Genomic DNA, 27,783 nt, shown 5'->3' with positions numbered 1-27,783 from the left:
CTAATTACATTAATTAATTCTGTTCAACATAAAAATATATCTTAGCAAACGTTGTGCTTTATTGGCGAACAGTATTCGTAATAATTGTGACTCAAAATGTTCGCATGTCATGCCGAATATTCAGTATTCGGCCGAGAGGGAGGCCGAATATAAATAAATAAATAAATATTCGGTATTCGGCCAAATCCACTATTCGGGGCATCTCTAATATAAAGTTTAAAGATTATTATTAAGTCTAAATAAATTCAGCTTCAAGCCATGCTTCGGTATTAGCTGCACGCGTACGGTATTCGATAGATCGCAGGTTCATTTCTCGAAGATAAAGTTAAACAAAGGATGCAAAACACATTTTTATTTGAACAGAAAGTGAAAACAAAACACATCGGCACTTTATATACAGATAATAATAAATATTAGGTACTAGCTTTTAGCTCAAAAGATCGCATATTCCTTCATTGCCAGGGGGCGTGGCCTAGGAACAAACTTGTATGACGGTGAACGCACATGTGCGTCGGGGGCAGTGAATGTGTTCAAATCCTTAATTACATCTTCAAATCACAACTAGCATAACAGATATTTAGCGTTGTGACAGCTGTCGGACAGTCTCATCGTAAGGCTTCCTATTTTACCTTTTTGGTACGGAACCCATTTAACTTTTTGGTACAAGGGTTGTGATTTGATTCTTATGAGGTGGACAGAGAGGTCAGAATTGTATGGCGGATTCTACGTCAGTATAGTTTGTAGATTTCTAATAGGCCCCGACGGCTAATCCTTTGTCTATTGTTAAGTAAAACCGCACGTGCTACTTACCTGCAAAAAAGGCTCTTAATTATTATATTTGACACCTAAGCGCGGCCTAGTCCAAAGCTCAAAAAACCAGTGCAGGTGCGCTCTCCGATAACGCGCCTTTGTTACGCATCTCGATGACACACAAAGTATTAGCCGTTGGGGCCTATTAGAAATCTACAAACTATAGATGTGGTGACACCCTTGAGAAAATACTACAACTAACTCATGGTAAAATAATATACTCCGCCTGGTACTCTCTTCCCGTCTTTTCTAGGTCACCTGACTGACACAGGCCTACGTCATCATGCGACAGCGCTATATGTTAATATGCGGTAGCGCTATATGTATATAGCGGCCATGTTATTGTGACGTAGGCTTGTGTCACTCTGGGAAGAGAAGACCATGTTTTATTAGACTATGAACTAACTCAAAACAGGGGTTTGGAGATTGGTGGTGGCCGCTCCCGGTGGTTTGACTCTAGTTTGAACTGAAGGACCATCACCATCACCAGGTAAGACGCATCACGTGGTCCGTCTTCCTCTTGGAGGACTTGATGAAGCCGAGGAACTGGAGCTCCGCCACGGCTCGGGTGAATCTTGCCCTGAAACAAAAAATAGAAGTAAAGGTGCTATTCCATGACCATTAGACAGTTGTCTAAATCATTTATTCATAAACGGGCCCACAGATTACCAGTTCGCCGGACTATATCAGCCAGTCAGTTACTGTTCGAAGCTGTCACCTTCTGCGTTTAACTGACAAGCTGATATTCTGCGTTAGTAGTAATGCCATAAGTAAATGCCGCATTCAAGATGCAGCTTGTACGCTAGACTTGGCTAGACAACTATAGACGTTAGGTAAGTCGCTATAAGGGTCATTGTTGTGTGTGCACGTCTCCTTCATCCTCCGGGCACAGTACCGCGGCGAACGCTTGCAGCCAGTCGTACAGGTTGATGTGCTTGCCGCACTCGCGGTGAAGCTTGTACGCTAGACAACTATAGACGTTAGGTAAGTCGCTATAAGGGTCATTACTGTGTGTGCACGTCTCCATCTTCATCCCCCGGGCACAGTACCGCGGCGAACGCTTGCAGCCAGTCGTACAGGTTGATGTGCTTGCCGCACTCGCGGTGAAGCTTGTACGCTAGACAGCTATAGACGTTATTAGGTAGGTCGCTATAAGGGTCATTACTGTGTGTGCACGTCTCCATCTTCATCCCCCGGACACAGTACCGCGGCGAACGCTTGCAGCCAGTCGTACAGGTTGATGTGCTTGCCGCACTCGCGGTGAAGCTTGTACGCTAGACAACTATAGACGTTATTAGGTAGGTCGTTATAAGGGTCATTACTGTGTGTGCACGTCTCCATCTTCATCCCCCGGGCACAGTACCGCGGCGAACGCTTGCAGCCAGTCGTACAGGTTGATGTGCTTGCCGCACTCGCGGTGAAGCTTGTACGCTAGACAGCTATAGACGTTATTAGGTAGGTCGCTATAAGGGTCATTACTGTGTGTGCACGTCTCCATCTTCATCCCCCGGACACAGTACCGCGGCGAACGCTTGCAGCCAGTCGTACAGGTTGATGTGCTTGCCGCACTCGCGGTGAAGCTTGTACGCTAGACAGCTATAGACGTTATTAGGTAGGTCGCTATAAGGGTCATTACTGTGTGTGCACGTCTCCATCTTCATCCCCCGGGCACAGTACCGCGGCGAACGCTTGCAGCCAGTCGTACAGGTTGATGTGCTTGCCGCACTCGCGGTGAAGCTTGTACGCTAGACAGCTATAGACGTTATTAGGTAGGTCGCTATAAGGGTCATTACTGTGTGTGCACGTCTCCATCTTCATCCCCCGGACACAGTACCGCGGCGAACGCTTGCAGCCAGTCGTACAGGTTGATGTGCTTGCCGCACTCGCGGTGAAGCTTGTACGCTAGACAACTATAGACGTTAGGTAGGTCGTTATAAGGGTCATTACTGTGTGTGCACGTCTCCATCTTCATCCCCCGGGCACAGTACCGCGGCGAACGCTTGCAGCCAGTCGTATAGGTTGATGTGCTTGCCGCACTCACGGTGAAGCTTGTACGCTAGACACACGTCGGGAAGTGTTGCTGAAGCGCTGTCCAATGATGACAGGCGGCAGCATGAACACTGGAACAAAGGCACGTTTAAAAGCATTGAACTCTTAAGACATCAATCTTGGATATGATTCAACGATTTCGAGGTCGAGATTAACATTGTCATAAGAAATATTTTCAGAAAATTTTGTACGTCTGTGCGTCTAAAATATTTTATGTCAACGATTAACGGTCCCCATATCTACATGTAGAATAATCAATGCGTTAAAAACATTTAAGAGTCCTGCGACTTCATAGCACGATCACACAACACAAGTAGGTAAGGTACCGAATGCCCTTTCTTTTAAGAACTAAATAAAAATGATAAATATTAATGTATCGATCTGTCTCATCAACACTCCAAAAACAGGAGAAGCTAAAATACAAGTTTAGGGTACAACTTTATAACTTTAAATAGAAATGCCCTTGTATTTGTAACTAGCAAGTCTAATATATTTTACATAGCAACTACATCTCTACGACTATTTCTTGTTGCTATAAGCATTTGCACAGGCAATATTGCTCAGCGCGCAAAAGCAGTCTAACCCCCTTATCTTATTCATAAACGCGTCTGTCATTTTTACTTATGTATTTATAAGAAAGGGATATAAAATAATTTAACTAAATCAGACCCGTAAAGTTTTATGAATAAGGGGGTTTGTCTATATCCAGGATTAGGAAGAGTATGTAAAATATGAGATATGACTGAAGCCACATAAACAAAAGTAAGTGAGTCCCAAAAAGCATTAGATTTATAAGATGCGTGGTTAGCAAGAGTAGCCCTTATGTACCTGTAAATAATGGTGTGGGTTGCTCAACGCGGTGTGCACGGCGCCGCGGGGGGAGCCGATAATCTGTTTCCTGACGCTGCTCACCTCAGTGAAGATCAACACCTCGTGGAAGGTCTGTGTGGAGGGAGGTTGTAGACCCTGGGAATATAAACTAAACAAGCAAGAGTAGCCCTTATGTACCTGTAAATAATGGTGTGGGTTGCTCAACGCGGTGTGCACGGCGCCGCGGGGCCGACGATCTGTTTCCTGACGCTGCTCACGTCAGTGAAGAACAACACCTCGTGGAAGGTCTGCGTGGAGGGAGGTTGTAGGCCCTGGGAATATAACCTAAACAAGCAAGAGTAGCCCTTATGCACCTGTAAATAATGGTGTGGGTTGCTCAACGCGGTGTGCACGGCGCCGCGGGGGTAACCGACGATCTGTTTCCTGACGCTGCTCACGTCAGTGAAGAACAACACCTCGTGGAAGGTCTGCGTGGAGGGAGGTTGTAGGCCCTGGGAATATAACCTAAACAAGCAAGAGTAGCCCTTATGTACCTGTAAATAATGGTGTGGGTTGCTCAACGCGGAGTGCACGGCGCCGCGGGGAGAGCCGATAATCTGTTTCCTGACGCTGCTCACGTCAGTGAATAACAACACCTCGTGGAAGTTCTGTGTGGAGGGAGGTTGTAAATAATGGTGTGGGTTGTTCAACGCGATGTGCACGGCGCCGCGGGGTGAGCCGACGATCTGTTTCCTGACACTGCTCACGTCAGTGAAGAACAACACCTCGTGGAAGGTCTGTGTGGAGGGAGGTTGTAGCCCCTGGGAATATAAACTAAACAAGCGAGAGTAGCCCTTATATACCTGTAAATAATGGTGTGGGTTGCTCAACGCGGTGTGCACGGCGCCGCGGGGAGAGCCGACGATCTGTTTCCTGACGCTGCTCACGTCAGTGAAGAACAACACCTCGTGGAAGGTCTGTGTGGAGGGAGGTTGTAGACCCTGGGAATATAATTAAACTAAATTATCTTCTGTAGAAGCGGATGAAGCAATTTAATGACTGACAAAAAAAAGCCATATAAAAGCCTTGACGAACCTTGTTTACTTGTATATATTTTAACGAAGTGTATTCATTAAATAAAAGCCAAAAAGTCTCGCCATTTTAAGAGCGGCGATAGAGATCAACACACAGATTATAAAGTATGCACACAATATGGCCAGACCCGTAAGTATCTACATTCAAAATAGACTTTTATTATTGCCTATACAATGAAATCTTAGTTTTTTATCTCCCAAAAATTGGTGTTGCAATTTTTGAACAGGATAAGTACCTTTGCAAACATATCCTCAAGGTAGCTGACGAAACGCGAGCGAATCATCTCGAACTCTGATTGGATGCGGTCTGCCCTCGTCGCGCGTAATAGTTGCTGAAAAATGCAAATCTGTTCATGAAAGTTACTTACGTATATCCTAACTATGAAATAGAAGGACCGATAGTTCATTACTTAGCTAAGATTATCAACAATTTAAATCAAAAAGTATTTATGTAGTAACGGAACGGAATATTTTTTAAATTGCTTCTATCGAATCCCATTCTCACAGGGATTCTTATTTGTAGAACCATAAGAGCGTGTCACATACTATTGCGGCCTTCGAAGAGTGACATACTATTGCAGGATTGCACATATAGGTGAACTTATGAAAATATATGAACATACAGACAGACAGAGATATAGTTATATTATATAAAGAAAAATGTATTACTAACCTCTTTCAATTTGTATCTATTTCCCGGCACAACTTCGGTATCATTCTCAGTCTCATCATCAACATCTGCAAGCACAGTAGCCTCAGTATTGGCGTTTTCAAGCTGCCTTAAAAACGTTAGCAAATGAACCCTGATCGTCTTAGCAAAAGTTTCCCCTAATTCATTATTTAAGACTAATTTGTTAGTATTATTCTTAGTTGGCGAGGACCTAAGTGGTTTTACTGGGGATACTACTTGTAGTTCCGCATTCACGACCTTAAGAGCGCCCTGTATACTGTCTAGTAGCTTCAGTTGTGACTGGAATTTTATGAGCTGCATGCATTCTTTGAATGTTGGGGTTTTGGTTACGGATTCGCCGGCACATTTGGTGTATATTTCGCGAACCTGAAATATAAACCATACATTTATGAAGTGCACATTGTATACGGTATCAAAAATCTAAATCAAATAATGTTTGATTTCATTGCCAACAAAAAAAAAGCCGAAAAGAGTCATTCTAATTGAAATGAAATGAAATGAAAATTAAATGAATGAAATTGATAACAAATAAAGAGAGTTTTTCTCAAAAGGGCTTATTTCTCTATGGACACCATACAATATAAGCCCTTTCGAAAGACATTCCTCAAATGGTCACTACTTTGAAAGACTCAGATCTCATACTGTTACTCAACGTGATCATGCAGTAACCCAGTTACGACTTTTTTAAGTCGACAGTAGAAGATACGAGTTTTTTTTTCAATGTAGTGACGAAATGATATGTACGTATCATCATCATTCATAGCTATATATAGTTATAGATTTATAACCAAATATTAATTCACGATTAACCCATTCAGCTGTACTAGAGGGCAGGATTTTATTCATAGACTACCACTTTTCTACTACCTACATATAAGTTCTTCTACCTTCGCCTAAACTCACCGTCTTCCCAATGACATTTTTAGGCAGATCCTTCAAAAACGCCGCCAACAACCGCACACACAAATAAAAACTGTGCAAGTAATCATGTAGCTTGTTCATTTCTTGGCACAACACGTCTCTAAAGAAATTGTCGTCTTCAAAGAGACCTATCTTAGTTTCACAGTCTTGGGCCTCAAGAAAGGGTCGGAAGGAAGGCAGTTGTCGGATGATTTCGAAGTCTTCTGCTGATAATCTGGCGGCTGCGTTTTCGATGTCTTCTCGATCGCAGCAGAGTGATTTCACGTTATCTCCGTAGTAATGTTCCATCATACAATACTGAGAAGAAAGAAATGTTGTCAATATGCTTACTTTACTCTTTGGTTGTTAGGCTTAAAGTTGACGCATAGACGAGTAGCTCGATTATTGTAAGCTGAGAGCCGATAATCGCAAGTAATCGTAAGTTACGTTCAAAATCCGACTGTGTGTGTGTGTGTATCGACGAGCCGAAATTGAATCTTTATGAAAATCATAATTTCTATAATCCAATCCGCGGAAGTATGTGTATCCGTGGGATACGGCACAATATCAGATTTGTAAAAAAAAATCGGCCTTCAATGACCGTGTTTTTTAAATAAATATTTGGTTCGTTAGTCTCAATGGGATTGCAAAGGGGCCACCATATTTAACTGATTTACTAAATTGAGCTTACCTTTATGCTTTGAATAAGTCCCGTGACTGAGAAATCATAGAATAAGAACACGTCAGTCAGCAACTCGAACGCTTTTCCAGACAAGTGGAGGGGGCTCGTGTAGTTCAGGAATATATCTTCAAGCACCTGAAATAGAAGTTTGTGTTACAAGGGATCAAAATGATATATTTCCGTCAAGGGCGTACATTGAATCCTGAATTGTCACTCTCCACCCTCTTAACCTATATAAATAAATATATAAATACATATTTCCCTAATTACACTAATAATTGGCCACGTGATCGTCTAGTCTAGTAGATAGGACCCCTCTGAAGTGAACCGAGATACCCTAGATTCTTTAATGAGTAACAACTATATTTTGGACTCTAATTTTATTTTACTTTACCAAGATTGTAAAAAGATGTTTATGGTAATGAAGATATGTTTTATTATGACATTAAAGAATAATCTGAAGGGTATTTTAATTGAGTTACAGACACAGTATATTGAACAAATTTCAAGGCAAGATATTATTGTTATTGTTAAATATTCGAATGGTATGAATTTAAAAATGTTTTTGGTAAAATCCTGCTACGCCTATTAAGCTCCCGGGGTACTATAGAGGCAGCACTCCTGAGGTAAGCTCATTTACTCCCTAGCATTTTAAGGATAATTATATTTAACTATCATCTTCTAAGCGACGTGTGATTTACTCACACATACTGCCTCCATATTTCGATGCAGGTTTGGGAGCTCTTAGTCCGATAGCAACATCAATCGGATCACCTACCCTACCTCTAGCCAGACGGGCTTTGACCAGCACTCCGGAACTTATGCGCACCTAGATGATGATGAAAAGAAGTGCCAAAGTATCCATCAGTCATCAAAATTACTTATCTTTTTTATATTCAAAAGCTAGGGATACTAATCCCTTAGTCCCATTCCCCAGAACTGATAATATAGTCAGAATTCCTAGTTCTCTAGATGTATAAACAAAATACCGAGTTTATTTGCTAATTATTATGTTTATTGAAACTGAAATATCAAGATGAGCATTATTTCACTCAACTTTTCCCATTGAACTACTCTTGTCTTGCCAAAGGGGTCCCTAAAACAGAACTAATCTTCGATCCGTCCATCTCAGACCAGCCTGTACTCCTAAACCCAGCTTGATATTTAAGTATTGATCATGAAAACCTGATTGAACCACTCAGTACCTCGTCCCCACACCAGTAAACCAGAAATATAAAATAGAAATGTTATAAAACCGTTAATGATCCCCATATAAATTAGAAAATAGGAAGATTTAGACAGTAGAACCTTCACCTTTTAAACACACATATTTTAGGATAAAGAAACCATATTTTTAAACCCTTAAAGATAAATATATTATTATTATATCAACCATATCAATTTTATAAACTAGAACTAAAAGAACCCTAAAAAAACAACAAATGAGTGTGTGATTCTACCCTAACTCTAACCACTGTCCCTAATCTAGTATAACCAAAGCACAGTTCATTCTTACCATTGACCTGGTACTTTGGAATATACGCAAGTGTAGTCCCTACGAGAAGCTGTAATCATTCAGCGAGCGATTCTGAGAATTTCAACCTATAGGCTCGAGTTATTGTCCCCCCCCGAGGCATTTGGTACAAAGACCGGGTGGCAACTCGGGTAGGACGACCCTATTGTGTCTAAGAATGGTATAAATAAATATATTTAATATACGAGGTCCCCGAATACTGTAGGTTTCAAATGGGCCCGAATTACTCCAGATGATTCGCACGTGAAATCTCCCATTTTACTAGCTACAGCTGGACATCGGTAGACCAAGGAGGGAGAGATATTTGGCTTTCTATGTAGGTAAAAAGATAAGCCCCAAGACAACCCTCATCTTGGTAAATAGGAAAAAACCTCCTTCCATCTGTCGTTTGTCACCGTTAGGATAACAGATGAAAGGCTAGACAAACTGTCTGTCTAGACACTGATTTGGTTTCGAAATATATAAAAATAGTCTAGGAGTTTTCAGGTACAATTTTAAAACAATTAACCTTAATTATTCAATAATAATGCCATATAATAGACATTATATTTAAAGCAAACAACTAAACTGAATCTAAATGATTACTATGTCAAAAAGGCCCAAAATGATAGCGAAATACTCAGTACAGATGCATTAAATTCCAACGTTACAAAGTATTGACCCCGCACTGTCCGAAAAATAACACATCTTCTAACCCTAGCCTTCCGAAAACATTCGTCCTCGAAAGCCAACGATAGATAACCGGAGCATTCACTAGACTCTAAACCTTCGTTACAAAACTCCTATTAAAAATTAATAGCAAAGTGAAAACACTCCATTCGACAATACCCAAGCTTAAACATTATGGAAACATAAAATTGTCTCCACAACGCCAAACATAGATACGAATTCCAAATATTAACTTTATGAGACAAAGACATAGTCTTTCCCTCGATAAAGCCAAACACTTAGAAAAATGAACAGAGTTTTTCCACTCACCAGTAATTTTGACGCACTTTATGAAAACCAAAGTCAGGTGTCGGTCCGGATGCTGAAGATAAACTAAACTCGCGACCTCTCCTCTCAGCCCTTTTATATGATTTTTCCCTATCTCGGACACGCTAATACGGACATAGCACCTGTGTCGCACCTGCTTATCCCCGACATTTTCTCCAAGAATTATGTCCGAGTTACAAGCACACCTGCGCTGCATCTGCGTAAAATACCTAACCCCGACATCTCTTCCAAGAATCATGTCCGAGCTATAGGCACACCTGCGCTCCTTCGTAAGTCGGACTCCCTAACGGCGACATCTGATTCTTAGAATTATACCTATTCGTCAATGAATTACCTATAAATCCAGATTATAATTTTCAGATGTAATCCTTACGCCTTTTTACTTAAGACTTAATTTTGTTTGATAAAATACCTCGGACTCGCTCATTGTCGGGCATTTGATACTTCAGATCTAATGGTCTAAAACGACACGTTTATTCGTTTAGTCCTTGTATCTCACACTTAAGGTTTATTTTTGATTGACTATGATTTCATCATACCCCAGAGCCATCTATGTAATTTCTCACGCAACTACTTGAACATTAATAATGGTTCGATGAGCAATACGTAGCTTGTTATGATCTTAATTCCCCCCGCGGCCCAGAGATGGCGTTGTTTTTAGATGTTTTACTTTGATATTTATAATTATTGAAGTATGAATAAAAACTAATTCAATTTCATAATAAAGGCTTTTTACTACTTAAATGTTTTATATTTATAGATAGGGCTTACGGCTAGTCACATCCACCCCCAATAGATTTCAGTTTTTATAATGGATCACAAGAACGAGCTATGGAAACTTAAATCTATTTCTAGACTTGTCGATTCTTTCCCTCCCCAATTAATCGTGTGGTGTGTATTCCATTACTAAATGACTGTTAGTGACTCAGCTCTGAAATAAGTTCATCAGAATCCTGTCAATGAGCAATGATAGCCTTTTCCCCAGTCTCCCCGCTCCACCAGCAATACCAAATTGTGGGTTTGGCAGGCTACTAGTTAACCCGTTCTTGCTAGCTCAACCCGGTCGCCTCGAGTATTGCTCTTGCCTCTACACGAATGGGACCGTACAATTCCGTAGAATAGCATCTGCTGAGACAACAAAAACCCCCTCGCAAAACGAAGAGACCTTTAATTTTTATAAGTACGAAGCTTTCAAATTCCATTGCCAAAATTCAAACAAATTTCATTGCTTTATCACCCTCAGCCACGTTTTCTTGGCGCGTGTCTCATACTTGAATAAAATATACCGACCTTTAAGTTTATTTGGGTGTGTACATTTTTTTTTTTATGGAAACAAACTTAAAATTGACACAAGTAAGTACCTCAATATGGTACGGTAGAGATTGTTTGAACCAAAAATAATTTAATTAAGTCAAATAAAACAAAATATTTACTAATTATTATGCCTCATATTGAAGACAACATATAATCGTATTTAATTAATCTCTTGTAAGAGCCTCGTCCGTTCTGGACGCTCCCAGCCCATAAAATATGTCGAGTGTCAGATATATCTCATCCAAAATGAGTGTGTGGTTTTTGAAATAGTTCGCATACCTTGTCGAGTAATAGCTACAAAAAAATACCCCTTTAAACGGGTAGAATCCAATGGATTTTAACCTACTGATAATAATTTTGTAGCTAGTTGTGTATCCCATACCCTCCCCTGTTTGTTCCCCTGCAAATACCGACAAATCCAGTCTGATTACGCTCTAGCCTTTGCCTATCTGCATCAATCCATTTTTTCTAAAAAATATTCATTCGTCCACTTAGCATCCGTCATCTCATGTACATCCCTCACATACAATCCTCTCAAACTCATAACCATAAGTACTCCATTCACACACACAGATTCATTCCTCCTCAATTACGCTTTCACTCGATTAATACAGACAGCCAACGCCCCGATTAGTAATCAAAATAAAATAAAAAAAGAGATGATTTTTTTTTTTATATTTAAAATTACACATTCATATTAATATCAAAAATAAAACTTGCTCAACCTATCCTAACCCAAGACTAGCCCATTATTTTTAGTTTAAAAAAATCTGCTTTCATTTGATTCCTTTTTTTTTTTATAATACTCCAAAGTACTTTAATTAAGTAGGTATTAAAATCAATTAACATGTACAAATAGAACTGCACTCATATTTCATGATGACTTTTTGTAATTTACTTTACCGACTTTCACTCATTAAAGTCGTTCAAAACGCAATTTCGACAACGTACTATGCAATAAACAAACGCAGAAATATACAGACTACTAACAATCAATCATCAATGGTTCATAAATTTAAAATCATAAATATTGACTCTACTTGTACGTTGCCTCTATACGAGTAGCCTAATGAAAAGCCAAAATATTTCAAACCATGCTTACAGAGAAAAAGAAAACTATATGCCATTTATAATTTGGATGATGATGATGATGATGAATCATAAATATTAGCAACCTACCATATATGCTGCTAAATTTACTCAAATAACGATTTGTTTTATAATGCATTTTTCCCTAAATGTCATTGACATGTCACATTTACATTGCTCTCAATGTACACATAAATATGCACACACAACTTTACAATTTTAATGTAAAAAAAAATAAAAATCAAGTATTCATTCATGTTTAAGAGGGTTTTGAAATAGCCAAATAGTGGGCTGGACATACTATTAGAACACTCTGGCATCCTAGAGGGCATAAAAAGATGGTCCGATGGCTAGAAGGACTTAGTTGATAATGAGAAGATTGGGGGAGGCCTTTGCCCAAAGGCACACAGAAGCGGTTACCGTAGAATGTAGATTAAGGAAAACTGTAGATACAGTATATAAAAAAAATGAACTCTGAAATAAGACTATAAATAAATAAAATAAGAGGGTTTTGAAAACTACAACAGTTTTTACACAAAACATACCCTCAGTTACTCGCCTGATTTTGAGTACCCCTTAGGAGAATACAACAAAACCTTAAGAGTTTGAAAAGTATAAAGTTTTGATTGTTTATTAGCAAAGAAAATAAAAAAATATTACAATACTTTTGAAGTCACACGTCTACATATGTCTTCTTGGTCGGCATCTCCATCTCTAAAACTGTGTCTTGAAATTCTATGCAGTCCTTATCAGGGCGTTTTTCAACAGAAAATCCAGGGATTGTAGTTACTTGATCATACTAGCTGCTAGGAGACCGGCTACAAGGTCCTACTTGCCTCCATCTTGTCCACATCTTGTCAAAATTATCCGGTTGTCAGCAAGCAATGTGAATGTGACTAAAGTAGTCAAAACTTTCTGAAGTGTCACAACACACACACACACACTGTAACACACACTCTTGAACTTACTTAATTTGAATGTAGTTATTTCAGGTTCTCACTTCACTTAATTACAATTATAAGAATCAGAATCAGAATCAGAAATTATTTATTTGCATTGGTACAGTATGGGGATGTTACAATATGGTGTTACAGATCATGTACCTAGCTAAGATCTCTATTTACACTTTAAAATGTGTAATGTGTTTGACACATCAACTTATTTAAAAGAAATTCGAACCGTAATACTATTTTAGACGTCTAGGTACACTAAATAGTTAAATACCTATGTGTTCCTAATATAATTACATTTATTTAATTACCCTTGTATTTATTTTTACAGCTGTTCTTAGTTATAAAATAAGGGTTAGGTAGGTAATATACTTTTAGACCAAAGCAGACAAATAAGAAAATAAAAGAATACATACTGAATTTCCTGGAGTTCCATGAGAAATCGTCCTGTACCACCTGCACCTAGAAGATCCTTTGTCTCCGTCCTTGACCCGTGCAATCAATCACCTGTCCATCTTGATTTCAAAAATACTTGCAAAGAGGACGAGTTCTTTGAATGTTTTATAAACTTCTATTATAGTTATACAGCGTTGTGTCAGCGATTATCCAAAGTACACCTTGCTTTCTTCTTCTCCGCCTATATCTCAAGTCTTTATTCAAGCAACTACATATCAACAATGTTTACTATCGCGCAGGGAAACCGTGATTCAAGCCAAATACACGCCGAAATGCAGTTTAATGGAGTCCAGTCTGATAAGGTTTCTTCTTCCTGTATTTATGAATATCTCCAGGTTGCGTGGTCCAGCAGTTGCTTGAACGTGTTAGCCAGCTGTAGCATGTCTTCATTGTTATTTTCAGCAACGCCACAGATTTCCACATAGTTGTAATCACTTGCTCAAGTTTCATCACTTTGAAAGTCAAATAAAATCACAAAATTCACTAAATCTAGTAGATCTTGTCACTCGCGCACAACAATTATCATAAATTATACTAATTTGAATGTAATTTAAATCAAATAACACTACACTTTCTCACAAAACAACAATTTTATCCGTAAAACCGCGCTTTGTTTATTTTGCAAATCAAATATTACACTGAACCACAGAATAAGTAATCGTATGAACTGTCAAAATTGAAGCTATAGGCGGTCAAACACGTTTGTCAGCACAAAAGGCGCGAAATTCAAACTTTCTATGAGACGACAATTCATCGCGCCTACATTTTCCAAATCCGCATGAAATCGACAGTGTAGACTCGCCTTTTTGCATAGATAATATATTTTTCTAAAGGTGCGCGTGCGCCCGTGAATATAATGTGAAATCAAAAACACGCTTTAATATCCCTGGCAACACGGTGCGTGAGTATAATGCGACGAAATCAAAAACACGCTTTAATATTCCTGGCAACATACAAAATACAACTCACACAATTTAGTCGGGTATTGTTTGTTTGTAAGTAAGTTTCCAATAGATGGCGTAAGTAATTAAATTTGAAAAAGGAAATACTTTATTATTCAAGTCCATAATTTGTACATCGTATCAATTTGATGATAAAAACACTTTCACACAATGAGAAATATTAAATTATCAATTTAGTAGCTTCAAACCACAAGCTATTCTAGACTGAATCGGAACGCTGCTTAAATGATTTGTCTATGGCAACTCTCGCCTCTGTCAAGCTGTCAACCTGCTGTTGTATTTTCTTCTTGTTCAGTAACGACATTATTTTCTTCATAATTAATTGTTTGTGATGTTATATATTATTCAAAGTTACCCGAGTTACCGGCGTCATACTATTAAAATACCAATACATCCAAGAAACGCTAAGAACCAAACTTTATTTACGCTGTGACGTTGTTTCGTGGATGATTGCGTCAACAATATTACCCACACGGACCAAATTTGAAATATAAAGCAAAGATTGCCTCTGAGAGCGCTTTTATGAGTTTCATAATATTGCAACATTGCAGATTCTGTAGAAAACAAATGATGTGGGAATTCAGAAACATTACATGGCCAATGCTCCCCCTAGAAACTTGTACTTTTTTCGTCAAATGATGGGTGAACCTAGTGCTTTTAACTACGATCCAGTGTACAAACTGTCTACTACAAAGATGTGTAAATGAGTCTAGCTGTCGATAATGTGCATGAAATGGATTAAATAAGGAAACTTCCTCAAAACAAGGTAAGGTTTTATACTTGTTCCTTTATTTAACAGCTAAAAGAGTTAAAGGCTGTTAAATTTACTAGAATATCAGGTAACGGAAAGTAATTTATTTTAAATAAACCTATCTTATAATGCTTATGCCTAATGTGTTGTGTCGCCTTATTTTTATTCTTTGTTCAGCAACAAACACATTTCTTTTTTTTGAAAACTGAAAGGGACCAAAATTTCTATTGTATGTAAGAATTACATGTTGTTTTTGTTATATGTTGTCTACCTAATGTAGTAATAGTGTTTCACTACACTTTTTCTATTGTAATAAGATTTACAAGCTATGTTTGGTTTTTCAGCAAACTGACAACTCTAAAAAAGTGAATGCTGGTATGCGCAAATCATCACGAAAAGGAATTGAAATTACACTTTGGAGACTCCTTTGCTATTTTTGATGAAACCAAACAACTGTAAAATGTAAGTATGACATTTCTGCTATTAGACATCTACTCTCTGGTTCAGTCTTACTGTATTGGGAATTTAATAAATATTGTTATTCTAAATTTCTCCTTGGAAAAGACTCTATTTTTCATGAACTACAAGTTTCCTGAATTTGGAAGTGCAATATATCATAGAAACCATAATTATTTGATAATGTCAGCTAAAGACAAACAGGACTTCTAGCATGTTAATTAAAATTAAAAGGATTCCGCAGTTCTTCTGTAAATGAGATAAAATATGAGGGCCCAAACCTAGTCCTATCATAATTATTCTTTTTACTGCAATTAATCTTACAGTATATGTTTCAATTTTCAGCAAACAAAAATGGTTACTGGTAGCCGCCAGTGAAACTTTAAGTAGAGCGGTGCAAATTCCCAATGTTTATTACATTCATGGGGCTCTTGCAAGTCTTTCGTCAATCTCCAAGTAAGTAGTATAACACTCATGCTACTAGAAAGCAACTGTAAACATACATATGTACCTTGAAAAACAAACTTAGGAAAATTTTCATTGCTCTCAAAAATAAGTTAATTGATTTTTTTCTTATCTTGACTATGAAGACCCTACCTGTAGTAAATAGTAAACACTTTTAATGATACTTATAAATAGGTTTTCTTAAATAAACCCTACTTTAACTAACTTTTTCACATATCCAATTCCAGTGTTCCGAGAACTGGCATCGCTCTGCAGTAACAATTTACCTGCCTACAACCTACATCTACAGACTGTCTCCAGGCATGACAGGTATTTTATTTCCTTACTTAAATACAAAACTCATTATAACTAAAAAAAACTCATGACTTGTGGCTGACACAAATATTTCAAAAGCCTGAGCGGAGAGTTCCCGTTGGAAAAGCAGAGAGATGAAACCCTTCTTTAGCTTTACATATCCTATTCTAATCATTTTAACTTAATCTAACTTATTTAAAACCTAGCTTATGGAAATATGTCCCGTAAGACAAAGGTTCTCAAAACTTTTATTTTTTATTTTGAAGTATTTTAGTACTGCTTACTTTTACATTATGAATCCTAATACCTCCATTGGATGTGTTTAAATATATTTTTAATTTGTATCGAAAATAATAACGCACCCCCGCGAATGGATGTTTTTAAGAAACATTTTGATATATTGCCCGACTGAAACTGAGGAAGAAAATCTACAGGTACTTAGTGTACTCTATTTCAACTAAATCTCCTAATACTTGTCTATTTTATTTCAGACGACCATGGGTCCTACTACTACAAATATTTTGAAGACTCCCTGTTTGATGGCCGTATTTCAAGAATTTTGCTGAAACAATGGCTGCTCGACAGACAGAAAAAATGATCCCTGCGTTATTCTTATCTATGTGTAGGTACTATACTATGGGTACTTATATATGCTCGCTTAACCAACTGTATACTAATTCGACTGCAATCAAGAGCAGTACTATAATTCTAAGTCACCTATGATAATATTATGTATCCATACTACTAATGATTTTGTATGCGCGCTGCTTAGCGTGTTAAATATCTTAATCGATTTTCATGAAATTATTTGAGCAACTGTGATAATGTCTAAGAGGCCTGGCTCTAGTTGATATTAGCAATGACTATAAACAGTAAACTACATATTTCAGCTCCATACTTGATAAATGTTGTGACTTTTAGGTTTCCATATCGAAGAGTATGTAGATAAATGTTCATACATGGGTGGCACTCTTACCCACACTTCCTATCCTACAGTTATGTATGAGATTCTGTTACTGTTATCATAAACTATCTTAACTACCAATTATACATAGTCCTTATATGTCAGATCAATCTGGTCAGCCCCTGGCTTAAAGTGATGAGGTGTACTCAACAAAATGATTTTATTTTTATTCGATTTATTCATATTAATGAAACAATGATCTGTTACTACTATGTTATGAAAGGCAAGCATTTATGAAATACTACTGCTTATGTATGTACCTAGTAAAGTGAAAACCAATTCGCCTAATGATAAGAAACTCTGGGAACATTATATGTGAATGTTCATCCCCATTTAATTCCATCCTAACTGTTGTAAACTAAGCACTAGCTATCACATTTGCGTTGCTACTTATAAGAAAGTTGGGCTTCACCCCCATTCCTTTAGACCACTGTAATTTTGAAGTGTTTTTTTTTCCCGCCGCTCATCATCAGTCTATTACACTTCCTACTTGTGACTAATGTAATAAGTTTCACCCCCTCATAATTTAAACTAAAATACTCTTACATGATATGACTTAGGTATAAGCTGTCCTGTCTTATCTTATCTTAAATGTTAACCTACAAATAAATTCCCTATTTATGCTTAAAATAAGTCAATTCTTATTCAACTAATGTATGTTCTTTTTATTTCTCAGATACAAGATACACTAGCAGTTAGAAAATGAAGAATGTTCCTAAAAGTCCCTGACCATGACTGAATGTTGAAAGAAAGGCACCTTCTAGACAGCAGTATCTCTAAGAACACTACCCTGAACCAAGACTGAAAACTGAAGAAATGTATTTAAGGCCTTAATTATTAAATAATGAAGTAAATTTTTGTCTTTTTAGTTACAAGGCAAAGCAAATATTTTTCTTAAGAATCCAAAAATAGCGTACCCACCCCGCTTTCACTTGCAACAAAATGTAGCCCGAAAGGCTACTTTCTATTATTTATTTTAGATACCTTGGTATCCAAAATGTACCCTAAGAAAGGTATACTTTAGATCCCATGGTCACTGCACCAAAATGTGCCCAATGGTACATTTTACATACTGGTCACGGCATTCAAAATGTCACTCTCCACCCTCTTAACCTATATAAATAAATATATAAATACATATTTCCCTAATTACACTAATAATTGGCCACGTGATCGTCTAGTCTAGTAGATAGGACCCCTCTGAAGTGAACCGAGATACCCTAGATTCTTTAATGAGTAACAACTATATTTTGGACTCTAATTTTATTTTACTTTACCAAGATTGTAAAAAGATGTTTATGGTAATGAAGATATGTTTTATTATGACATTAAAGAATAATCTGAAGGGTATTTTAATTGAGTTACAGACACAGTATATTGAACAAATTTCAAGGCAAGATATTATTGTTATTGTTAAATATTCGAATGGTATGAATTTAAAAATGTTTTTGGTAAAATCCTGCTACGCCTATTAAGCTCCCGGGGTACTATAGAGGCAGCACTCCTGAGGTAAGCTCATTTACTCCCTAGCATTTTAAGGATAATTATATTTAACTATCATCTTCTAAGCGACGTGTGATTTACTCACACATACTGCCTCCATATTTCGATGCAGGTTTGGGAGCTCTTAGTCCGATAGCAACATCAATCGGATCACCTACCCTACCTCTAGCCAGACGGGCTTTGACCAGCACTCCGGAACTTATGCGCACCTAGATGATGATGAAAAGAAGTGCCAAAGTATCCATCAGTCATCAAAATTACTTATCTTTTTTATATTCAAAAGCTAGGGATACTAATCCCTTAGTCCCATTCCCCAGAACTGATAATATAGTCAGAATTCCTAGTTCTCTAGATGTATAAACAAAATACCGAGTTTATTTGCTAATTATTATGTTTATTGAAACTGAAATATCAAGATGAGCATTATTTCACTCAACTTTTCCCATTGAACTACTCTTGTCTTGCCAAAGGGGTCCCTAAAACAGAACTAATCTTCGATCCGTCCATCTCAGACCAGCCTGTACTCCTAAACCCAGCTTGATATTTAAGTATTGATCATGAAAACCTGATTGAACCACTCAGTACCTCGTCCCCACACCAGTAAACCAGAAATATAAAATAGAAATGTTATAAAACCGTTAATGATCCCCATATAAATTAGAAAATAGGAAGATTTAGACAGTAGAACCTTCACCTTTTAAACACACATATTTTAGGATAAAGAAACCATATTTTTAAACCCTTAAAGATAAATATATTATTATTATATCAACCATATCAATTTTATAAACTAGAACTAAAAGAACCCTAAAAAAACAACAAATGAGTGTGTGATTCTACCCTAACTCTAACCACTGTCCCTAATCTAGTATAACCAAAGCACAGTTCATTCTTACCATTGACCTGGTACTTTGGAATATACGCAAGTGTAGTCCCTACGAGAAGCTGTAATCATTCAGCGAGCGATTCTGAGAATTTCAACCTATAGGCTCGAGTTATTGTCCCCCCCCGAGGCATTTGGTACAAAGACCGGGTGGCAACTCGGGTAGGACGACCCTATTGTGTCTAAGAATGGTATAAATAAATATATTTAATATACGAGGTCCCCGAATACTGTAGGTTTCAAATGGGCCCGAATTACTCCAGATGATTCGCACGTGAAATCTCCCATTTTACTAGCTACAGCTGGACATCGGTAGACCAAGGAGGGAGAGATATTTGGCTTTCTATGTAGGTAAAAAGATAAGCCCCAAGACAACCCTCATCTTGGTAAATAGGAAAAAACCTCCTTCCATCTGTCGTTTGTCACCGTTAGGATAACAGATGAAAGGCTAGACAAACTGTCTGTCTAGACACTGATTTGGTTTCGAAATATATAAAAATAGTCTAGGAGTTTTCAGGTACAATTTTAAAACAATTAACCTTAATTATTCAATAATAATGCCATATAATAGACATTATATTTAAAGCAAACAACTAAACTGAATCTAAATGATTACTATGTCAAAAAGGCCCAAAATGATAGCGAAATACTCAGTACAGATGCATTAAATTCCAACGTTACAAAGTATTGACCCCGCACTGTCCGAAAAATAACACATCTTCTAACCCTAGCCTTCCGAAAACATTCGTCCTCGAAAGCCAACGATAGATAACCGGAGCATTCACTAGACTCTAAACCTTCGTTACAAAACTCCTATTAAAAATTAATAGCAAAGTGAAAACACTCCATTCGACAATACCCAAGCTTAAACATTATGGAAACATAAAATTGTCTCCACAACGCCAAACATAGATACGAATTCCAAATATTAACTTTATGAGACAAAGACATAGTCTTTCCCTCGATAAAGCCAAACACTTAGAAAAATGAACAGAGTTTTTCCACTCACCAGTAATTTTGACGCACTTTATGAAAACCAAAGTCAGGTGTCGGTCCGGATGCTGAAGATAAACTAAACTCGCGACCTCTCCTCTCAGCCCTTTTATATGATTTTTCCCTATCTCGGACACGCTAATACGGACATAGCACCTGTGTCGCACCTGCTTATCCCCGACATTTTCTCCAAGAATTATGTCCGAGTTACAAGCACACCTGCGCTGCATCTGCGTAAAATACCTAACCCCGACATCTCTTCCAAGAATCATGTCCGAGCTATAGGCACACCTGCGCTCCTTCGTAAGTCGGACTCCCTAACGGCGACATCTGATTCTTAGAATTATACCTATTCGTCAATGAATTACCTATAAATCCAGATTATAATTTTCAGATGTAATCCTTACGCCTTTTTACTTAAGACTTAATTTTGTTTGATAAAATACCTCGGACTCGCTCATTGTCGGGCATTTGATACTTCAGATCTAATGGTCTAAAACGACACGTTTATTCGTTTAGTCCTTGTATCTCACACTTAAGGTTTATTTTTGATTGACTATGATTTCATCATACCCCAGAGCCATCTATGTAATTTCTCACGCAACTACTTGAACATTAATAATGGTTCGATGAGCAATACGTAGCTTGTTATGATCTTAATTCCCCCCGCGGCCCAGAGATGGCGTTGTTTTTAGATGTTTTACTTTGATATTTATAATTATTGAAGTATGAATAAAAACTAATTCAATTTCATAATAAAGGCTTTTTACTACTTAAATGTTTTATATTTATAGATAGGGCTTACGGCTAGTCACAGAATGAAGCGATGGATTATATTGTAGAATCCTGAGCGCAATGAGAGATCCAAGTGTTAACGCCCAAGACGAAATAATTTTGATACCGTGTGACACATACTGCTTTTCACATCAACTATGAGGAAATTGTTATGTTCCAAAATATGTATTATTTGACAAAAAAAAAAAGTAAGCAAGTAAGAAAAAATCGTGACCTAGAACAGAAAAGTACAACTTTGATCCTCCTAGCAGGGAAGAAAAGTGCCACTTTGATCCCTCCTAGCGGGGAAGAAAAAGCCCTTTTTCGAATAGGTGATGTGAAAAGTACATAGTATACACACATAAAGGGTACATAGTCTAGTAATGTCACTTGCAAAACAACATCACAAGAATGTTCACACAAACTCTAAGTAAATGTGTCGTTTCCAAGCAAAAAGCCCCACTTTGTTCCTTCCATAAGAACGCTTTGACAGGTTATTCGTATAAAGATACAAGCAAATCTCGTCCTTATGGTAAGCGCAAAGTGGGACCTTTGACTAGACTTCGACACATATGAAAATGTTATCTTGGACACCTTTATCACCTTAAAGCCATGTATTAGGTAGTGAAATCGCTAATCTCGGGTAACTAGTTTTTCTCTTGGCACTGACAGTCTAAATTTTTGCTGATTTTTGCTAAATTATCATTGAATAGGTACTCAGTTATTTATTAAAATGTGACGTCCCACAGGTAAAGGTACCTTACGTCGGTTGGCGCTTACGCTATTTTAAGGCCGCTTCAATATTATTGCGGCATTCGACGTAAGCGCCGGCCGCCATAAGGTACCTTTTGCGTGGAACGTCACAAATAAGCAAATTACTACTAGCGACGGACCAAGAAAAGTCTGCAGCGGATTTGATCGGCCACGCAGTGTAAGTGTTATTTATACGTCATAATTTCATAGAAGTTTGACGTTTAAAATAACAAGTGCACTGCGTGGGCTATCAAATCCGCTGCAGACTTTTCTTGGTCTGACTCTAGTATTTTGACCATGTAACATTGCGTTTTACAGGAACCCAATTATTGCGTCTGTAGCCGCCGTGCAGGTCAGGATCTCGACGACTCAAATAAAAAGCTTCGATTTGAAGTAAACTATTATAATTTTCCAAAGTTTCTGGTTTACAAGGGTTCTCTTGACTAAAATAGGTAAATGTACCTAGAAGTGGTGTGGTTATTCTATGGAGGCTGATGAAAGAGTGGTTTGCATAATTTGAATGTACGAAATGGTGGTTAGGATTTAGGTGCCTCTAATTGGCCGCGATATATGGTATGTGGAGCGCCCCTATTGGTGCTTTAGAAAAAGCTTCCAAATACTAGCCGAGCCCGACGGCTGCGTTTAGCTACTGCATTAGTTTAATACAAATAAAGGTTACGTTCGCAACAGCGTCCATTAGATGTAAATAGAAATACAAAAGCTGAACCCACCTGATTCATGTATACTGGCGACGAATGTGAATGGAACACTTTGATGAGCAGTTTGGACGAGACGTGGTAGGGGAAGGACTTATGCAGCGCCGACACGGACGTGGCCACGCCGAACACGAACACTATCGGTAGAGAGGACACGTACGAACTGTAAAAAAAAAAAGAAAACAGGTACAGTCTTCAAAACTATTAACAGCAATATTGAGATGAAGTTTCCTGAACTGGACTACCATAATCACAGAACAAATAATAGTAGGTACAGAAGACTCACTCTCTAACAAAACGCGTCTGTTACGATCAGGACAGATATGGCCGCTAGGTGGCGACAGCGCCACGCGCGGCTTATGGCTAGCCACCAAAATTGGTGTGGAATGCATGTACTTTTAGCTACCTGCAGCAAAGAGACGAAATCGCGGAGTGAGCCATGCCTGCCATAAGCCGTATATAACTCTAAATATGCAGAGGATTAACAAACCTATCTTTGCAGAATCTGTGCATGTTCCCTTTGGGAACTTGCTAAATCATATCAGTCACAATGATATGTACTATAATTGGTGAAAAGATTCATCAAATATTATATTAACTTAATTGGAAATATTGTTATCATTTGTTCAAATGAACATCAACACTATTTTAGACAGTTTGAATTTTTGACCTGTTCATCCACATCAATTCTTATAGTGCATCCTGCCAACTACAACGTAAGGGGGGTATTCCACATGTCCAATATCTTTGTCCAATGTCAGTGCGTCTCACTCTCTCATTAAAGCAAAATGTGAGACACAATACACATTGGACTAGACGTGTGCGCCGCGCCGGCGCGCCGCCGCCGCCGGGCTTTTTGACCACGCCGCCGCCGCCGATAAATGATCGGCGTGAAATCGGCGTGACCTTGAGTGTTGTTAATTAGCTATTTCAAGCTGGTTTGTGGATTACAATATGATTTTTTTGTATTATTTATGACACTGTTGTCAAATATACGTCAATTATTAATTGAATGAAACTGAATAGCCAGTTGCAGAAACTATTTGACACACCAATTAAAGTAACTGAGTTATCCTAAGTATTCACCGTCAACTGTTAACGAACGAACGAAGACTGCCTAGTGCTGCTTGGACAGCTAGAAGAACAAACCCCTCCATTCTCAAAGAGCTCTATATCGCCACTCATCTCTTCCCAACATGCCATGGGTTAGCCCTTAGATTCTTCGGAAATATTATCCAACGCATGATGTGGAGAAACACATGAGTTTAAGCCGAATGAATGGCAAACGTGCTCGAGTTAGAGCATGTGTGATGTGAGATAGTCGAACGTTATGAAATGAAGAGGTCGGCTTGCAGCAGTCTGCACCGTGCAGTCCATACGGCTTATGACCGCACGAAATGGAGACAAATTACATGTGGTCGAGAGCCTCAGCAATGAGAACACGAGAAAGAAGATACGTCTCAGAGAGCCTGGTGCTTGTACGACAAAAAAACCATTAAAAAGAAGCCATAGGAGTCCACTATGTCTAGCAAATGTCAAGGATATGTGGAGTTCTGTTTTGTTAAAGTACGTCATTTTTAATCGGATAATCCATGGAAAGCTGGACAATACGGAGAGTTACAAATCGGATCGAAGGATTGGGACCAGGTAACCTCTTAATGCAAGCCAATTACTAGGGAAATCAAGTGATTACCTATCTTATATTCATTTACAAACCCTATTTTACTCGCAGCATATTCAATCTATACGTAGCTTGACTGACCAGCAACCTGCATTGATCAAATTTTCAAGAAAAACAACAAATTAATGATTTTTCTTAAGAAACCTGAAAGTCAAGGTCAATCCGATTTCACGCCGAAAACACGCCGCCGCCGTCGATTTTTTGGCAAACGCCGCCGCCGATCATTTTTTAATCGGCGCACACGTCTACATTGGACAAAGAAATTAGATAGGTGGAATACCACCCTAAGCCTAGCAATTTTAAGGGCAATAAATAAAAAAAAAATACTAACCTTATAATCATAACAAAATCTTGTAAAACATTACAGTTGAAGCTTTCAAAGTCCGGTATGATGATGACCAGTGACCTCATGGAGACAGTTTGCCTTTTCTTGGGAGAGGGGCTGAGATACTTGTTGTTGTACCAGTTCTGTAATAGTCTCATTGTACATTGGTTCTTTTTTAACTTTTTCTTTGTTGGCAGTGTCTCATCATCTGAATCTGCACTGTCATCCTGAAAAAAAAGATAAAACAAACTTACAGCATCGGCCTAAGTCGCAAACCTCGTAACTCCATTTCAAGAAAATTAGTAATTGCTACCTTGGACAACAATAATTAAAGTCGTAAACCTCGTAACTCCCCCGGAGGAGTTCCGAGGAGGGAGGAGGGGTTTTGCGACTTAAGCCGACGACAGGTGTATTCTAATTTAAATTATAGGATATGAATTCAATTTGGATTCTGAATATAATTCAGTACAAAAATACATGTGCCGCACAGCGCCGCACGCTGGTGGAATTCCGCCTTTCAAACCCAAAAGCACATTTATTTACAGTGTGAATTTTCATAGTCATAACTTTTCACCTAGAATATAAAACCCTAATACAGTTACAAGGAAATAGAAGAAGTTCTTACCATTATTTCATGTCCATTTACCAGCTGCCAAACTGCATTTTCAACTAAGTGCTTCACTGTAGATGCATCTTGCGAATTCACCATTGCAATGTGAGGTGTTACTTCATCCCTAGAGATATACAGAAATAAAAATAAAATTGCATGTAAAAGGATATTATGTCTATGTTACTTATTACATACACTTACGTCATTTCTTGTATTTCAGAAAGCATGAAAGAAAGGTGGCAGAGAAAAATTAATGAATTATAGACCAAAAAAATAAAGTGTTCAATCAGTGATGGATTTGCCCTAAGGCCAAGAAGGCCCGGGCCTAGAGCGGCAAGATATTAGGGGAGGATTGCAACAAAGTATTTGCTGATGATAACAAGAAATAACTCAAAATGTAGTCAATATGATGGGTGCTGAGAAAGGGGCGGCTACAAGGCCTGGGGCCTAGGGCGGCAAAGACTGCAAATCCACCACTGTGTACAATATACTTTTATAAGGTTATAGTTATAGTACAATAGCATTTATATCAATATTAAACATTTTAAATAAATCATTTAGTTTCAGGATATTTAGCAGTGAAAGTAGTTAATAAAGTTATACAGCATAGTTCTTCACATAAAAATTACATTAGTTTTATACAATGTTAAGTACTTAGTCAGCTTACAATTGTTTATGTTGATATCTTATTTACCTTATTTTCAACATAAGTGTCTCGAACTGAGACACATGGTCCGGCTGGTTGACTCCGGTAAGAAGAGTGGCACTGGGTATAATACCTTCCAAGGTTAGTGATTCATTACCTCCGTAAAATGACTTTATGTAGTTTACCATGTCATTCAGGAGAACATCATAAGTTCTTTGATGCAAATCCTGTAAAAAATGTTTTTATAATAAATTAAAGAAGGATTGCACTATATCTAATAGAGGCATACAAAATATTTTTGGAAAAAAACATTTGAAACCAAATACCATGCCATACTGTAATACAATTTTAACATTGTTGGTATCTTTATGAAATCTAGGAATCTGCTACAATATGATTGTCAAATATTGACACACTTACCATTATTCTAGACTCAATTTTGTCCCAGTTCTTTTTATATGCCTTGTACCACGGTTCTTTCTTGAATTGTTTTTCAAACAAGTTGGATTTTTGCTTCACATTTTTAGGTTTTTTCAATGTACTAGGGAATAGGAACACACCCTGTAAAACATAAAATACTAATAATACGGTTTATATCGGAAATAGCATAGCTTAAAAACTTTAACAAGCTGATTACTTTACCTTTGAAACGGATACTGTAGACTCCATTTTACACAATTGTTTTGTTATTACTTTGGCTCAAAGACCTAGTTGTATTTCCTATCAATTTGGGTTGATAATTAACCGTAGTCAGCAATAATGACAAAGCTGTAAACACATTAGTTTTGCAACTCAATGAAGCAGCTTGATTAACACCTGTTGGGACTGTTGGATGCTCAAGGGTATACTTATAAGTCTTATAACTCTTAACATGAAGCCAAGCCCTATAGTAGTAATTAAACTTAAGCAAATGAAGTAAAACCAATAATGTACGATGGCAAATTTTGTAGAATGCTTTCGAATAGCAGAAATTAAAGTTGTTTTGTTGATGTCCGGAATTTCGCGGTTATGTTACCGCTAAGTAGGTACCAACTGTCAAGATGACATTGACATTACAATTTTCTTTTTAAACCATAGACTAACTAAACCATCCTTTCTTGTTCTTGTTAAAGGGCTGTACACACCTTTGCGATATATTGGTCCAACCAAGGCCCAACTTCGTTAGTTCGTTTTTTTTAGCAATAGAAATAAGGTAAACAATATTGATGTGTCTTTTAATTTGAAAAACACATTTTAAAAATAAGTTACGCCAAATATGTAACAATTATGAATCTAATTCTGCTTTCATAAGCAATAGTTACTGATTTAAAAAAAGCGTTTTTCAATTAAAAGACATGTCAAGATCGCTTACCTTCTCGCAAGTTCTTTCTAATGCTAAAAAAAACGAACTATAGTGAGATGGAGTAATAGTTAGACTGAGACAACTTATCACCGTGTCGGAATATCGGAAGCGAAATAAGGGGTTATAAGACTTATAAGTCTGTCCATCCCATGTCTATCCGATGGCCGGATGCTCGGAGTAATTAACAACGGAGACGCCATGTCTAAAATTTTCGGTACACAATAGTCTGCCGTTTTTTGCGGGGGAGGGGCACATCAAATGTATAGATACGTCATGTCAGATAAACGTCA

The 27,783-nt window shown here is 37.8% G+C and overlaps 1 protein-coding gene and 1 long non-coding RNA gene across 3 annotated transcripts; one reads left to right on the top strand and one right to left on the bottom strand.

The window, feature by feature from the left end:
• Positions 1-445: 445 nt before the first annotated feature.
• LOC134666042 (origin recognition complex subunit 3) lies at positions 446-27,168 on the bottom strand. Of its 2 annotated transcripts, none has more exons than XM_063523147.1 (13): positions 26,794-27,168; positions 26,572-26,712; positions 26,200-26,378; positions 25,521-25,629; positions 24,902-25,122; positions 22,905-23,052; positions 7,046-7,171; positions 6,358-6,672; positions 5,437-5,820; positions 5,000-5,095; positions 4,533-4,670; positions 2,758-2,930; positions 446-1,417 (listed from the first exon to the last, which is right to left on the bottom strand). In XM_063523147.1, exons 1-13 carry the CDS (start codon positions 26,818-26,820, stop codon positions 1,294-1,296), a joined length of 2,181 nt encoding a protein of 726 aa, XP_063379217.1. In that variant the 5' UTR covers positions 26,821-27,168; the 3' UTR covers positions 446-1,293. The 2 variants fall into 2 exon arrangements, with proteins under 2 accessions (XP_063379217.1, XP_063379216.1); XM_063523146.1 differs by lacking the exons at positions 446-1,417; positions 4,533-4,670 and adding exons at positions 3,688-3,771; positions 3,948-4,181 and having other exon boundaries at positions 2,751-2,930.
• Positions 15,227-18,138, top strand: LOC134666043 (uncharacterized). The gene is made up of 5 exons (XR_010098446.1): positions 15,227-15,550; positions 15,890-16,000; positions 16,237-16,318; positions 16,795-16,925; positions 17,944-18,138. It is a non-coding gene; the product is annotated as an uncharacterized LOC134666043 (long non-coding RNA).
• Positions 27,169-27,783: the final 615 nt, after the last annotated feature.

Source organism: Cydia fagiglandana, chromosome 7 (genome assembly GCF_963556715.1).
Source record: "Cydia fagiglandana chromosome 7, ilCydFagi1.1, whole genome shotgun sequence".
In the NCBI taxonomy this organism is placed as follows: domain Eukaryota; kingdom Metazoa; phylum Arthropoda; class Insecta; order Lepidoptera; family Tortricidae; genus Cydia; species Cydia fagiglandana.
Note: the sequence above shows the minus strand (reverse complement) of the source record. Positions and strands in the feature narration are given on the sequence as shown.